At 40.7% G+C, this 16,267-nt stretch overlaps 1 protein-coding gene across 5 annotated transcripts in view; it reads right to left on the bottom strand.

Annotated features, from left to right (window-relative positions):
* SH3GL3 (SH3 domain containing GRB2 like 3, endophilin A3) overlaps positions 1 to 16,267 on the bottom strand; it is a 73,091-nt gene that overhangs the window by 7,040 nt on the left and 49,784 nt on the right. For all 5 annotated transcript variants that reach the window (XM_050966668.1, XM_050966667.1, XM_050966671.1 and 2 more), the window contains 7 exons: positions 11,774 to 11,842; positions 10,055 to 10,127; positions 8,694 to 8,837; positions 6,006 to 6,139; positions 3,763 to 3,921; positions 1,960 to 2,063; positions 842 to 969 (listed from right to left, as the gene is read on the bottom strand). In XM_050966668.1, the coding sequence (XP_050822625.1) occupies positions 842 to 969; positions 1,960 to 2,063; positions 3,763 to 3,921; positions 6,006 to 6,139; positions 8,694 to 8,837; positions 10,055 to 10,127; positions 11,774 to 11,782 (751 nt within the window). In that variant the 5' untranslated portion in view covers positions 11,783 to 11,842. The remainder of the gene's footprint in view (positions 1 to 841; positions 970 to 1,959; positions 2,064 to 3,762; positions 3,922 to 6,005; positions 6,140 to 8,693; positions 8,838 to 10,054; positions 10,128 to 11,773; positions 11,843 to 16,267) is intronic.

The raw sequence follows: 16,267 nt of genomic DNA, 5'->3' as shown, positions 1-16,267 counted from the left end.
AAGAAACAAGACAGGCGGAAAACAGAAACAGAAAGAGTGATTAAAGCCAGAGAGTAGAAAAGTAGCCCAGAAAGTAACTGTGTCTCAGAGTCAATAGCCAGCTCCTAATTCTCAAGCCAAGTAAAGGATGGACCCTCTGGATCATTTTCCCCCTCCCCTCGGTGCTTTTCTTTCAGATCCTCACCTATCCTGGTTATGGAAAAAGTGCTGGTGGCTTTTTACTCTTTTCCTTTTGTCTTATTACTGTTTGTCTTTTGTGTTTCATTATTTGCCTTTGCATAGAGCTCACTAAGGGTAACAGAGACACAGGAAAAGTGCCTCTGATCAGTGAGATGAGAAATAAAGGGTCTGATCCAACATTTAAATCAGTTATTACATTTAGTTTCTCCACTGACCAGTGACAAGATTCATAATATTAAACACCTTGAAGAGAATTTCAAAAAAGGTGACCATTTTTTTCCCACGAGATCAGGGTCTATGCATGTTAATAGGTACAGCAGTCTCTTCTACACAGACTAAGTTTGCACATTTTATTGATCTGCCTTTGTGGAACCAGAAGGGGTTACATGCTAACAAAATAAGTTGTGTTCATATTTAATTTTCTGTGTTACACTTAAAGTTTTACCTTTAACTGTTTTAAAAGTTAATAAAAAACACCAAGGGGACCATTTTCCAAGTGTGGGCGGCTAACTGTAGGCATAGGCAGCCTAGTAGCATAGACAACAGTAGGACTCTATGGGTTTTCAACTAGCATTATATGAGCAATACTTCAACTCCAGTAATCATAATTCCTCCATAAAATGCATACATCAACAGGCTGATTCCACAATCATGGGCTCACCTGATGATTTTATTGAAGAAATGTATGAAATCCCATTGTGCTGTTGATTATCACTGATTTCCAGAGCTGAAGTTATTACAGGTTTTGGCTTGAATTCATGCTTAGGACGACTGGATGCTCCATTTATTCTGAAACACAGAGAAAGATTGGCACGAGATATAATTCTGGAAGGCAACAGGAGCTTTGGAGTTCCTACTTGGATTCAGTGCTTTAACAACTGAAGGAGAGATGGTTATAAAAAAAAAATACGGTTTGTAATTTATTCATCCAGAACTGCTTGACTCCATTGTAACATTTTAGAAAGTCTCTACTTCTACCCAATTTTATAGCTGTGTTGACTGGGGCACAAAGATTAATAGCCTGACTTTCCAAAGTGCTGAGAACCCACAGCTACCATTGAGTTCAGTGGATGCTCTGGGTGATAAGCACTCCTGAAACTCAGGCTACAAAATGATATGTGCAGAAAGTAGCCAGTAAGTCAATGATGAGTCAGACCATTTAGAACCCAGATCCTTGTTAGTTCTAACTATGAGAGCATAAAGCATAACTACTAGCGGTAATTTTTTTTCCCTTTTGCTCCATTAGTATCACACAAAGTCTCTGTGGCCAATCAACACATCACACCAGAACTGTGCTCCTAGCTAGCAATTTTGTGATGCATTGTAGGATTTTATGTGTACAACCATCATTATGATAAATAGGTCAGTTTTTTAACAAGGCTTCCAAAAATGTGTCGTAGAAAACATACGGCCATGTCTGTTTGTATGCACAAAGCCCACCGGTAAATGGAGAAGCTCCTGATTAATTCCTGTATATGTGGGTGTGGGGTTTGGCATGAGCACAAAAGCATGTATCAATAAGTTTTATGGTCTGATTTCATTATACAGAGGGATGTGAACTCAAAGGCCTACAGTGCATCAAGAAGTGACAGCTAGCAAGAGTTTGAGGTGGTTAAGTTCATTGAGATTCAGAGATGTAACAAATGACTATGGATATAAAAAGATACATCCGTGAGGCATGTGTGAGATGCTGCTGCTTCTGAACTGCAGCTCAGCATCATACTCCCGAACATTAGCTCCAAAAGATGTTGAGAATTCTCTGATCAGATTTCTTCTTACCGGTTTTGCAGTGTGCTCTGCAGTTCCTCCAGAATTTCTGTGGACTGTTTATGGTAGTCTAATGCTGCTTCTATAAATACTGCCAACTGGCTAACTTGCTCTACCTAAAGTATAAAAGTAGAAAATGACTTTAAGGAGTCTGCGTGTCAGCTATGGAATGAACTATAAGGGTTATAAACAGACAATAAGAAGCCCGGTTAAAAACACTCAAAATAGACCAGGTATCTCATAAGATCTTGGGATCTTACAAGGTGATATTTCTGTATAGTAAGGATTTGACACAGCCTGCAATGAGCTCTATGTGGGCAGAGCCCTGTGACTGTGCTGAGCCCCAGGGGGTCTTACTGAAGGATCAGGACCATAATACAGGGCATGTTCTCGTGTCCATAATGGGGCTTATTGAAACGAAGTAACTTGATCAAATATATGTATAATTTTCCCCTAACTTAACTGGGAAATATTCTGAAACAGACAAGGACAAGATCCCATTTCTGGTAGCAGTGGTTTTCAGATCAATGAGATCTGGCTAAGTGAGGTTATGCCATATCTTATTACACAACCCATCAATGTTGTTTTTAATTGCTTTAGCCCACAAACTGCAGTCCTGAAAAGGTCCAGACTTATCTCACTAGGTGGCAGCATTTATAAATTGATAAATAAAGTGTTATTTATCCGCTCAGATTTAAAAATTGCAGCTAATTGTTCCAGAATCTGTATATTGAAATGGGGGAGGGAGGAGGGAAACACCGTTCTCTCATGCAGTCACAAAAATATTTTAAAAAACGGTAAAAATACCCAAGCACAAACTGGCCAATGAAGAATAGCACTCTGATAAAGTAGTATTTATTTTTTCTTCTCTCATTCTTTTTTTTTTTAAATACATGACATTTAGACAATGAGCCCCAATAAAGTGAAATGCAACATATCACACTCTCAGCCTTTACTGAGTCTGATCAGGAGAAGGTGTCTGAGTAGATTTGTTAGGATTAAATTATTGGTTTGTGTTGAATATTTTATCTGTTTTTTCCTACTCAAAGTGTTTACTGAAAACTCTGCTAGGACCCTAATGAAGCAAAACATTGCCACACAATATACATAATTTAAATACACAGGGTCAGATCCTCAGCTGGTGTAAACTGATGTAGCTCTACTGAAGTCAAGAGACCAAACACCATTTGAGGATCTGGCACAAATTTTTTCATTTTACAAGACTTCACATATGCATTTCAATACATATATAGACATTCCTGCCAGTCCCTCCCGCTATGATTCGAACACTAACCTAAATGGGCCACCACTGCTGCACTAATTTAGACATAATTTGATGATGTACCTGCATGCTAAGCAAACTCTGACCCTGAGTAAGGCCCAGAATAACAAATTTTGTGCAGGGGACATGCACAGGGCTGGTGGGGACAGAATCCTCCCTTCCACAACAGCAGCAAGATATTCAGTATGAGCTCAGCTATTCCATGACTGCTGTTACTGCTAGCTGTCTGTAGTAGTGCATGTACATGGGCTTTGCCTAGTTGTGAGCATGGGGTCACGATCCTGCCAGTTTCCTCCCTCCCACAAACTTTCCACATTCACAGCCCCCGAGTATGCTGCTCCATAGTGCAGGGTTGTGGAGTCCCTTTACATGGCTCTGCAGCACATCCCTTTCTAAGCCACAGATCCATAGCTGCTTCTCTGCTTTTTAGTCCTTGCACATCTGGGAAGGAGAGGAGAGGATTTATCCTATCACATGTACAAACTCTCCCTTCTGTGTGCGCTGCAGGATTTGCAGCAGCACAACAGACTTACATCATTTTCTAAAAAGTTGAACATGCTTCTTTCTGCCAGCTCCTTTGACTCTTCAAATTTTTCAACTGCTTGTTTAACTTCTTCATCTGGGATCTTCCCTAAACGCTTCTTTTTATAGTCATAATCCAAACGACGGCCTTCTAGTTTCTTCAGATGATGCTAAGTTAGAGAAAATGTTTCCCATTAGATCAAATGGAGACAAACCCAAACAAGCATGTTGTGATTGTATCCATAACAAAAACCTATTTACAATTATACTTATTCATATATGAAATTTAAAATTGTACAGACATCAAGAAGCACCGTCTATGAACATTGAGAATTGGCTACCTAAATTCGCTATACAAGACATCCACCTCATGAACTTTGCTAAACATGCAAAGGCTGCAGATTGTCTAAATTAGAAGCAGGATCCAGACTAAATGTGCTTTTCTTTTACAGTTTGGCAGTAATTCAGTTCTAGCAGTTGTATTATTTGAAGTGTGACAGCTAAAATTTAAAGGGCTATTTTCTCCTCCCATTGCAGGAGTGGAACTCCAACTAACCCCTTCGTTCCTGAATTCTTTGTCAGGTATTAATCTGACATTCCTAGATAAGCAAATTGCACAAAGTTTTCCTGCCCCCAAAAATCCTGCACTTGACAAACTCTCAAAATGGAGTGAAAGCAACTGCACAAGGCGCTTATTAAAACATGATACGTTTTTTTCTCTTTTCATCAATTCAGAACAACAATAACTGAGAATAGAGTCATCCAGCACATGAGAAATCTGCAGCCATTGAGAGATTACTGTCTCTCTGCTCTTTAATTTGGGCACAGGTTTCTAAATCTATTTCTTTATAAGTAAATATAACTTCAATTTCTGTTTCATCAGGGTTTTAACTTTTTTATTGCTCAAGTCTATAGGAATCTAGAGGTCCAGAGTTAAACTGTGCCTGGCTTTCTGGGCAGTTGTTTTATCATAAGCAAATGCAATGAAAAACAAACATTCTTCTGAAGGCTAAAAATTCATTCCCCAGTGTCCTATTTTTTGCCACAATGGTTCACGTTATTTGTCGTGCTGCTCTTTGGTCTCGTATGTGCCTCACTGTTGTTGCCCTAAACAGCCTATATTAGTAGTCTTATTTGACTCCTTTTTAGAGCTAACTCCAGCATGGGAGAGCCAGAGACAGGCTACTCAATAATAGAATAAACCAGGCAATTCAAAGTCAACCAGAACTAAATTGAAATAATTGGAACCCGCCATACAAATAACAATTAATGAAATGTTATATTAAAATAAGCAATAGAAATTATTAATATTCATTTTCTTTACTGTCTGTAAGCATACGGACTCACTCCGCGGCACCAACTGCTGGTCTCTCAGGGAATTAGCTCAATTTCCAGCCCGCAGCTCCCTCTGCAGGCCAGTGATCTGCCACAGCTTGGCCCCCATGTCTCTCCCAGACTCTGGTGCCCATTTACTCTGGGGTGCTGCCCCCTGGCAATACCCCAACAATTTCTGTGGGTCTCCCTTCCCCAGGGAGCCCCTACCCACTATCCCCATCTCACCTCAGTCTGGACTACTGCCAGTCATTACCTAGCCCCCGCTCACTGGGACAGACTGCAATATAAAAGCCACTCACCACAGGCAAGGGGGTTTGACCTGTTCCCTTCTTCTACCACCTGGAACCTCTATGGGCCTGGAACCAGGCCCTGGCAACCTGGGGAGTCACCAGCCTGGAGCCTCCCTGCTCCTCTGGCTCTTCCCCAGCCCTGCTTCATTCCCAGGTATCTTCTTACTCCCCTGCAGCCAGGCCAGTCTCCCTCCACAGCTAGAGGAGAGACTCTGCTCAGCTTCTGGCTGCCCTGGCCTTCTTATACATCCCAGCTGCCCTGACTGGGGTCGGCCCTTGTGAAGCTCCTTCCCCAATCAGCTTGGGCTTTTTCTCCTAGCCCCTAGCCCTCCCCCAGGCTGGCTTCTACCCGGTCAGGGCTGGAATGGATAATCACCCTGCTGCCCTGTCCTTTACTGTATTCAACTTTATTATATTGTAAATAGAGTAAAATAGGTGTGCCCATGAGCTATATAGCCTGACACTAGTTTTTAAGTAGATTTCATCACTGATTTCCCAGGAGAGTTCTGCTTAAAATTTGATGGTGGAATGTACTGCATAAAAAGTTCCTGTGGATTAGGTTTCTGATGACTTTGTTTATTCACATATTTTCAATGTCAAAGGGCTCACTTTTAACCTCAAAAACTCACCCCAATCTCTTTTAAGTCTTTGTCTTGTAATAACTGTAGAGGATCAATAAAGTTTTGCTTGACGTTAATATCAAGAGAGTCCTTCACCTCTGCCATCTGCTTCATGCTTTCACCAACATCCAGCAGTGCATTGCCTACAGGGAAGAACATGCTATTTATACACAGTAGATAGCACTTTATGTAAAAACAGGAGACATTTTTTATTAGATAACTCTTAAAAATGTTGGCTGCAGGCTCTTTAAGATGTAGAATGCAGAATATAAAAGACTACACGGTTGCCCTGTTCTCCTAGAGTTTCCAGAACTAGAAAGAATTTTGTCCTAATGTTTTCCATCCTTCTCCACTACCCCTCCAAGAAAACTATTGTTGGCTTGCATTATTGTCTCCATTCTTGTATTACTCAAAATGGGATACTCAGTTTCTCCTGTAGCTGCTTCTCCAGGTGGTAGGGCCCCAGAAATATCACAAGGCCAAAAGATACAGTATGTCACTTTAACATGACTAATGTCACAGTCTTAGGGCAACTGCACTTGGTATTCCCCCTCCATGATCCCTCAAGGGTCCCACTTAGGGTTTCGAGTTCCCACCGGTCACCTCTCTTGGGCAGAGACTCACTTCCCTCTCCCTCCACTCCGGGGGATTGGAGGCTGCACAGCTCCCTGCCGTACACTGTCATACTCCCAGCAAGCCAGTCTGCCTAAAGGCCAGTGCCTGCACCTTGCTTTGTCTCAGAGGGCTATGAAAAGTATATTGCTTGGTGTTACAACTTACCACTCAGCTCTTTCTAAGCAAGCATATTTATTCTTAAGGTAAACGCATTACAGAGAAAACATTAAAAACAAGAAAAAGTTCCTTTAACACATGCTAAAAACTTACCAGAGGTCACCAATCTGCCTTATCGGGCCCTAGTAGACCAAAGTCTTTCCAACTCTCCCACAAGGGTTGGAACCTCTCTGGGCAGAGAAGGCGCGGTCCATTTGTTGGATCAGAAAGAAGGCCCCGAATCAGTTTAAATGCAGCCTTTTTATGTCAAAAGCCTTTTCTTCATTTGTTGGTCTCTGGAAAACCCATTATATGCAAGCATCCCCAGCAGGTGGTGCCTCTCTGGACACGTTTACAACTAAGGTTAGTCACTCAAATCACTGTTTTTAGTTCCTGGAGAAGCTAAGTGCCACTCTCCCCCCCAGAATCGCATAGAATCCTTGGCCCAGGGGGATACATAAGCCATTCACAACCTTAATACAATATATTCTCCCAAAGATACTGTGTGAGGTCACAATAAGTGTCACAATTAGTACCTACAAATCGGAGAACTCTTGTTTTCAGGGCAACAGATGTGCAGACAGAACAACATGAAAACAGTATCGATCTTTTACATTTTACAAGTTGGAAACCAAAATGGCTAAGATAGGTTCAAAGTGCCCCAAAATATGAATATCTTTTAGCTCAAAAATGTAATTTTACAGTATCTCAGATTCATCACAATTACTTTTCATTTGTCCCAGGTTTTAGCCAAAGCTGCTATTGTTTAAAAAAAATTAAATATGGATTTAAAAAAACTAAGCATGTTAGTAGTGTAGCTGATGAACATGCTCAAGTGTGCCCATCCAAAACATTTTGTTTGACGTTTCTTTTCCCCTGGCCTTGGTTCCAATTTGTATCCCCATGGCTCCTGCAAATGCACAAATATACACAGCTTGTGACTGGGATTGCACCACTCACTCATTCCTGAGAGAATAAACAAACCCCAAGAGAATAACGGTGTCCTCTACAACATGTCTCACAGCCTGGATAGCTAAGTCTTATCTTGAGTACTAGGTCTCCAGCGCCTATCTTGTTGTTGCTCTTTCTTCTTATGCGGGACTACAGATACAAAAACTTACATAATGTAATACCAGCTCCCCCCTCCACACTGCTTGGGCACCAGCAGGGAAGTGCACATGTGCACGGCAGAGACTTGCTACCTGCTCTCAGTTCCAGTGCCCAGCCCCACCCCAGCCTGGAGCAGCCATTACAAGGAAAGTCCTCCTAAGCCCCCGTTGCCCTAGGTTGGAATACGCTCAGTCACTCTCTACTGCATGTGCTGTCTGTTCACATGTAGAAAATGTGAGGGGATGGAGCATGCTCAGTTGCTCTGTGGGGATGGCACATGTGCAGACTTATCAGTCCTAGATGCTGCCAGAGGCTTGAGCATGCTCAGCAGTTCTTTACTGAGGGTGTGCAAATGGCAATTTTTCAAAGCCTGATAACTTGGCCAAACGTAGGTTGGATTTTCCTGGGGATGGCAAGAGTCACAACCCTGAAACAAAGGCCACCACCCTGCCAAATTCCAGGTCCTTGCTCCAAAGCACGAGGGCCCTACAACATTTCACAGAAAAGGTTGCTATGATTTTTTAACATGGGCAGAACATATTTCCACCCAGCTTCGTTCTCAGAAATGATTGAACTGTTTTGTCTGAAATTTACCAAAATCAGCCAGAAGCAGATAGTCTGAAAAATTTCAGCCCAAATGGTTGAACTTTAGAAAAGTTACAAGCAACTGAACACAAAGTCTTATAATGGGAATTATCAGGCAACCTATCTATCAATATCTAATCACTCTACATTAGGCATGTAGGCTTCCATCTTGTAAGCAATAATCACATATATATAAGCAGTGTTACTCCACGTACAACTATACAAACTCACCGAACGTAGAATCCTCCCCAAGTTCTCTGCCATACCGTAGCATACAATCCCCTAAAAGCCCTTCTGTCTGGGGATATCCTGTGGTTTTAACTTGTCCCCTGATCTTCGACATAGTGTTCAGCATTCCCAGCTTGGCTCTGTATGCTTAGAAGTATTATAAATCATATGAAAAAAGCATCCATTTATACCAATTACAGAAAATGATTCTAAGTTACTTTAAATTATTTGACAAATAATTTCAGTGAGTGACTGTTGGTCTGTAGATTAATGAGCATTTTATTGCGGGAATTCGATAATCAAAATGTGAGTGATGTTCTCATATGGGTCATATGATACTGTTCCATTCCCTGACTGGATAAGCTCAGCTCTTATAGGTTTACGGTGTGAATACTTGCATTGAAGAGTTAAATAATCACCTTCAGTCGATATATTCTACTACTCACTATTCCCAGGAAGATTCTGACTAGTAAACTCCTTTACTAGAATTTTTTCAAAAGGCAAATTCAAAAGGGATATGAATGCCGCCAAAGTCAATTTCATGGTCTTAGTTCAGTTAACATGTACAGAACTACTTTCCCCCAGAGTGTCTGATCAGCTCCACTGGCCAAGAAACCAGGAACTAATTTTTTAGAACGGCTCTAATGTTAAATAATGCTGATTTCATTGATGTTCTGTGCATGCAGTGTCAAAAGCACACAATTATTTTTAAAGAGAGTTTTTCCCACTCCACTTTTAATTTTTGTCACACAATAGCCTCATAATACAATAATGGACTTGTGCTGGACATTCATGGGATTAACAACCATGGTCTCTGGCTTCATCTGGAGCCTCCCAGACAATCATTAAGCTTTGATAAGGCCTAATCCTACATCCTTACTCAGGGAAATCCACTGAAATCTCCCTCTGGCCATTAGTCTCATAATGCACCCTCCCTGGGTAGATATCTCACTGAAGTCATTGCATAAGGAATCCAGGATCAGCCTCTGTTCTATTGTTCTAATGAAGACAATGGAGGTCTTTCCATTGAACTGACAGTGGATCAGTCTATTAATGCCCTGTGTCTTGAGCACATTAAATCAAGCCAATGACCAGCATCTATGTCCCTCCTTTCTCTGTTCTCAAACTGAACTTTGAAAAATCCTGTAAATGAACATCTCAATGTCTGTTATGGAGACCTAGGAGTGCTCAGAAAAGGAGATGAGGTCATTGACAAAGGGAGAGAGAGACACATCCTTATGTTTCTCTGATATGTTTCATATTCTCTAACAATATTAGCAGCCTACAGGGGTTCGGTATATCCCCTTGTTCAAGTTCAACTCATAGGCTAAGTATGACAGACGAACTGTAGGAGTTCAGCTTACCGGGATTTGGCTGAAGATACTCTGTGGATTTTGACAGAAGCTCTGCTATAGCTTTGCTGGTGACATCAATTTTCTGGAAGAGAAATGTAACAGGACATTAAATACCACAATCCTTTATTGAGTCTTTATCCTCAGACTTGATACAACGTATTATTCTGGCAAACTAAGAAATTTTAATTAAAATCAGTACAAAACATCATCATTTTAATTTTTGTGGTGCCAAAGTTTTCATTATTGATGTTGAAAAGAAATGAAGTTGAGTGTAGTGTTAAGTAAGCCCAGTTGCCAGCAGGGCAGGCGCTTCCATTTAGGCGGCCTAGGCAATCGCCTAGGGCGCCAGGATTATTGGTGGGTGGCATTTTGCCGGAAGGGGTGGCAGGCGGCTCCGGTGGAGCTGCCGCAGTGGTGCCAGCGGAGGGTCTGCTGGTCCACGGCTCCGGTGGAGCTGCCGCAGTCGTGCCTGCGAACGGTCGGCTGCTTGCGCGGCTCCAGTGGACCTCCCGTAGGCACGACTGCAGCAGCTCCACCGGAGCCAAGGACCAGCATGCGGGGCGGCGAAATTGCCGTGCTCCTAGGGCACTAAAACCCCTAGCGCCGGTCCTGGTTGCCAGCACTGAAGCGTTGAAAGATAATTAACCTGTCAGGGCTTGGAGTTATTCTTCATGAATAACACTTCTACATTTTGGAATCACAATTTCCTCCCCAGCCCTCTTGTCACTACTATATCAACCATCTACCTGGGAAGCAGATTCAGGAATTCCTACCTCCCAGTCCTATATTCTGTGTACTTCAGTGCATGAGCCTATATTGCATCTCCAGTTAATAGTATCTCAAATACTGTATACTAATATCTCTTCCCTTTTCTATTCTATGACTCACACAGTGTTTTCTTCTTATAAAACAGATGATTATTTTGGAACCAAAGAAAACTGAAGCTGAAACATGTTTATAGATACAAAATAAGTGTGTTGAAAAAAAAACAAGTTATGCAGAACATTTTTCTTAATCCGCCAATAACAAAATCTCAGAAAGAGTTATGGGGGAGGAGAGACAGGGGGCTGTTTGCCCCCCACCCCCCCAAAATTGCAAGCTTCACACAGGCACAGAATTTGTCCCTTCTCTCCCTGCCTCCTCAAGCTCCATTGGCCTGACTGGAGCTGCTCCCCAACAATAGAAATTAAACTATGACCATGGAGAGGGGTCCAAAATGTATGTAACACATATATCTGATAAAGACCCAGAGTGAAGGACTGTGAACCAGAGAGCAGGAACAAAAAAAGGCTGAGAGTAATATTGTTCCAACTGCCATACTGCAGTGCTTACACAGTGGGCAATTCTTACGAGATTTTAAATTCTTGCAATTTTTTACACTTCTACCAAGATTATATCTGCAACACAAATACTTTACTGTTCATGCTAACAAATTAAATTCTTAGAGCCCAATGTTCCTGATAAAGTCATAGACAAAACTTTCAGGGTCAAATTCTTCTCTCAGTTACAAGAGTGTGATTTCATTAAGTTCAATATTCTTGTGTTACTGTAAGAAGAATTTGTCCCTTATGGACTTCAAGGAGGGCAGGATTGGATCATATAATATCCATGGATTTTTTTTTACACACTTATTTTTTGGATTACGTATTTTGTTTATGCTAAGGAATGAATGAAAAAAATTATTTTATCAACAGTGTAACCTTGAAAAGCTTATGTTGGCTCCCTTACCCTTTCCATTTCTTGAAAATCTTCATCTAGTTTTGTTCCTTCTGCTCCACTAATTTTTTCACTGAACAACTGCAAAAAACAAAAACAAATACTTCAATTGTTACTTTATGAAAGAACACATATATCTGAGAGACAAAACAAAGTTATTACAGATTGGAAAACATAAGCCAAGCATCTGTAGTAAGTATAGGAGGAAAGAAACATTCTTTTCTCTTCAAGGGAAATACACTCTACAGAGAGGGAGAAACGCCCAATGGGGGGTTTAGGAAATCACCAAAGTGATCTAGAAGAACAAGAAAGGATTTCTCATTCTTGAATCATTTGTACTCTAAGAAGCTACACCGTAGGCTTCAGATACAGAAGTCTATTGGCTAGATCACATTTAAAAATTGGTGCAAATCCAGAATAATTCTTTCAAGTCAATGGTGTTATTACAGTTTAGAATGAGATTAGATTCTGACCCTGGATTCCTGTAAGTGCATCCATAAAACTCCTTTTAACGCTAATGGGAGCTATGCATGCACACTCCAATCAGATAGCAGCCTTAACAATGGTGCAGTGTAACATATTTGTACAATCCACTACCTTTTATGCTATTTAAGGGGATGAGGGGGTGGAAAGCACACTGCCTTCAAAACTATGCATCTCATAGAAGCAACTTTAATTGCAGGATTCCAGCCAGCAACTTGAACCACTCTAAGATGCCGGAAATGTCACCTCATCTTTTGTATGCAAGATACGTCAGTCCATCAGTGCTATTTTTGTCTTCACAAAAAAAAAATATTGTCAAGAGATTGGTGCTCCTAATTCACTTAGGTGCTTTAAAAAAATCCCACCTGACATCACACGCAAGTCATTGCTTCTTGCAATTTAAGATCTCAGTACTATGTTACTAATGGGATGGAAAATCACAAAGGGCAAGATCCTTCGCTGGTGTAAACTGACATATCTGAGTGTCACTGTACTTTGGACAGTGTTTTAATACATCTTCCGAAAAAACAGTAAGTTAGTTTTTTTTTCACATGAAATTTGCTCAAAGGTTTTTACCAGTTTAAAGTGAACTCTTTGCGCTCATTTGAAAACAGCAACAATAAAATGTTAAAAACAGAGCACAATAAGAAGTCTATAAAATCAAGACTGGTGTGGAGAAAGTAAATAAGGAAATGTTATTTACTCCTTCTCACAATACAAGAACTAGGGGTCATCAAATGAAATTAATCGGCAGCAGGTTTAAAACAAACAAAAGGAAGTATTTCTCCACACAATGCACAGTCAATCTGTGGAACTCTTTGCCAGAGGATGTTGTGAAGGCCAAACTATAACAAGGTTCAAAAGAGAACTAGATAAATTCATGGAGGATAGGGCCATCAATGGCTATTAGCCAGGATGGGCAGGGATGGTACCCTTGCCTCTGTTTGCCAGAAGCTAGGAATAGGACACGGATAACTTGATGATTATCTCTTCTGTTCATTCTCTCTGGGGCACATGCCATTGGCCACTGTTGGAAGACAGGATACTGGGCTAGACGGACCTTTGGTCTGTCCCAGTTTGGTCGTTCTTATGTGTTATATCTCCATTGCTATCAGATATACGCAGTGTAGTAACTCAGAGTGATGCATCTTACACATGCATACGATAATCTAGTTATATATTACCTTTTCAGGTTCAATTTTGCTTTCATTTCTGAAGCAGAGCAAAACACTTCCCCGTGTTCTTTTGTTCTGATGCAGTTTGATCCCACTGATACAAGGATGGAAAATTTACAGTAACAATGAGTCACCGAATATGAGGGAATCAGTAGGCCTGCTGGACTGCCAGAGAGTAAAGAGAGCGATTAAGGAAGACTAAGATGCTGCAGAAGAGTTAAGTCATTTCTTTGCATCAATCTTCATCCAAGAGGGCACTGGAGGGATATTTATGCAACATCTACTATTTGCAGATAATAAAAAAGCAATTTTGCATTTAAAATTAGTTGTCTAAATTATATAAACTGAATCCACATATAAATACTAGATTTGCAGGCACAGTCACATACTTAAAACATCTAAATGACCTACTACATCACGCTCACAACTGATTCCAGGCACAAAAGAATTGGCCAGATTAAAAAAAAAAAATCCAGCTGTACAGCTTCAAAGTGCTGTACAAACACCAACCAGTCAGGCAATTCCTGGCTCTGCTGCATACTTCCTGTGTAACCTTAGAAAAGTTGTACAGCTGCTCTGACCCTTAGTTTCATTAGCTGTAAAATGGGGTTAAATACCTCATTACCTCACAGAGATGCTGCAAGGCTTATTCCTTTAATGCGTGTGAATTCCTTCAAGCCCCTCAGATGGAAGGTGCTACAGATGTGTTATTAATTAATTATTATATTTTACAATTACAATTAATTTCACATTGGCTCAGGATCAGTTTTACTACTCTCACATTAAGAAACGTAAATTCTTCTGCTGCTTCTGCTCTGATCATACTGAAGTTAACAGTTGTAAGAGCGGCACTGCTAATCTGACAATGAAAAGTCACAGGATACCCAATGAATTATTGAGAATGGATGCACCATGGAAATGACTGTGGAGTTTTAGTTACATGACTATTTGACAAGCATCATTTACATGTATTCAACACAATGGTTTGGATTTAAACAGGAACATGGTTGACTGTGGACCTGTGTAATTATAAGGCTACATATATCGGTTTTGATGAGTTGGCCAGTCAAGTGCAGAACCCACTACTACCATTTATATGGCCTGGGCACTGCAACCGCTTAGAATTATTTGTATGGGGCAAAGCCTTACCCCTCCCTCAGATGCAGTGGAAACCGTGCAATTCCACCGCACAGTGCAGGGGTCAGCATTTGGGAGTCTAACTGTATGAGACCATGGCAGGGCCTCCCTACACATCCATCTTCAGTGGCGAAGCCTGAGCTGGAACTAAGGATTCACTGGCCATTCTGCTGGTGGAGCTAATGCAATTTCAGACCTAAATAGGGCTGTAATCAGCTGTAATCTACTACACTGATGACTAGAGAGGAGCTCCACAGTGTGGGAATGAGGGAAAATTTCTTCCTCTTAAACCTCTGTGGAACCCCCATGCACCAAATCTAGCTACTCACACTTGGTCAGGGAGGAAAGTGAATACAGCCTTTATTCACTTCCCACAATAATTCTCCTGTACTAGATGAGGGGAGCAGAGAAGGGTTCACTGCTTAGAACTTTATTTTTATTTTCTCTTATACAGTAGGCTGAAAATAATGACTGAAAAACTAGTATTATAATATTCAAATTCCACAAGCTAGCAAGAGCCCTCTTGAGGAGGACACCGTACATGCTTGTACACTAGGGCCTGGCTGAAATCAGTGGCTGCATTAGAGCACAGAGTTGAGCCCAATTACACTACTGCAATAAAACTCTTTTTACCATCTCTGTTACTGTTCTGATTAGTTCTTATAATTACATACTACTGCAAGCTACCAAGTCACAGTTTATTAACAGAGCCAGTATTCTCTCTAGCACACAAGGGGATAGTTTCTGCATGAAGAAATACTGTACTTCCATATGCATAAACATGTCTTGGCTCCAGTCACTTCCCAGACCATGCTGTTCTTTTTCATATTGAAACATTAAATACAACGTAGCAGACACACAAGCTAAAAGCCTTTCTCTGGAATGTGCCTGACTGACAGATGTGGAGAAAATATTCAACTGCGATTTGAAAAGAAACAAAACATTGTCATGCTTTAGCTAACTCCATATGCACAATTAATGTTGAAAATATAAAAGACATTTCTGTAGTACAGCTTCATGCAGCACTGTACACATCCATCTTCTAAAGAATTTACACCTCCAACATCCTCTGGCTTTTGCTGTGTGGAAAAATACTCTTCCATAAACTAAAAAATATACAGGGCTCAATTCTGATCTCGTTCCAGTTTTACATAAGTGTAATTTTACCATTTTCGTTAGAATTCTGATATATGTGGTCTAAACGAAATCAGAATCAGGCCCAGAATATAATGGTCACTGACAGTTTGAAATAAGATCTACAGCTAACTAGCTATTTGCAGTCAACAGGACTCATCTTCCAGCTAGCTTTTTAAATAGATTAGTTTCCTTTCAACATTTTCAACATTCAACCAGAGCTATATAAGGAATTAGAATCCATGTTGCACAAGCAGGTGCAATTACTTTTCCATCATCATATATTGCAATATGAATTTTAGAAAACCTTGTCTCGCAAAAATTATTTATATCATCAGATGTACCAAGTAATCACAATTTCAAAGCATGCTCCTTCTTCAAACTCTGCTAATGGAGGTTACGGAGCATTAGAAATTTCCAAAACAGAACAAAAAATTCTTATTTACATCTTCCGGTAATGCTGCTTTGTCCCTTCAGTACTAACTACTGTGCTATGATGTACCACTGTTTGCTCTTCCTTCTTCCTAGCTCTTGTATTGCACACAGGTTGGTTGATATACTGGAAAAATAGGGTAAT

Source organism: Gopherus flavomarginatus, chromosome 9, assembly GCF_025201925.1.
Source record: "Gopherus flavomarginatus isolate rGopFla2 chromosome 9, rGopFla2.mat.asm, whole genome shotgun sequence".
Lineage (NCBI taxonomy): Eukaryota > Metazoa > Chordata > Testudines > Testudinidae > Gopherus > Gopherus flavomarginatus.
The sequence above is the reverse complement of the archived record's forward strand: the minus strand, read 5'-3'. Positions and strand labels throughout refer to the sequence as shown.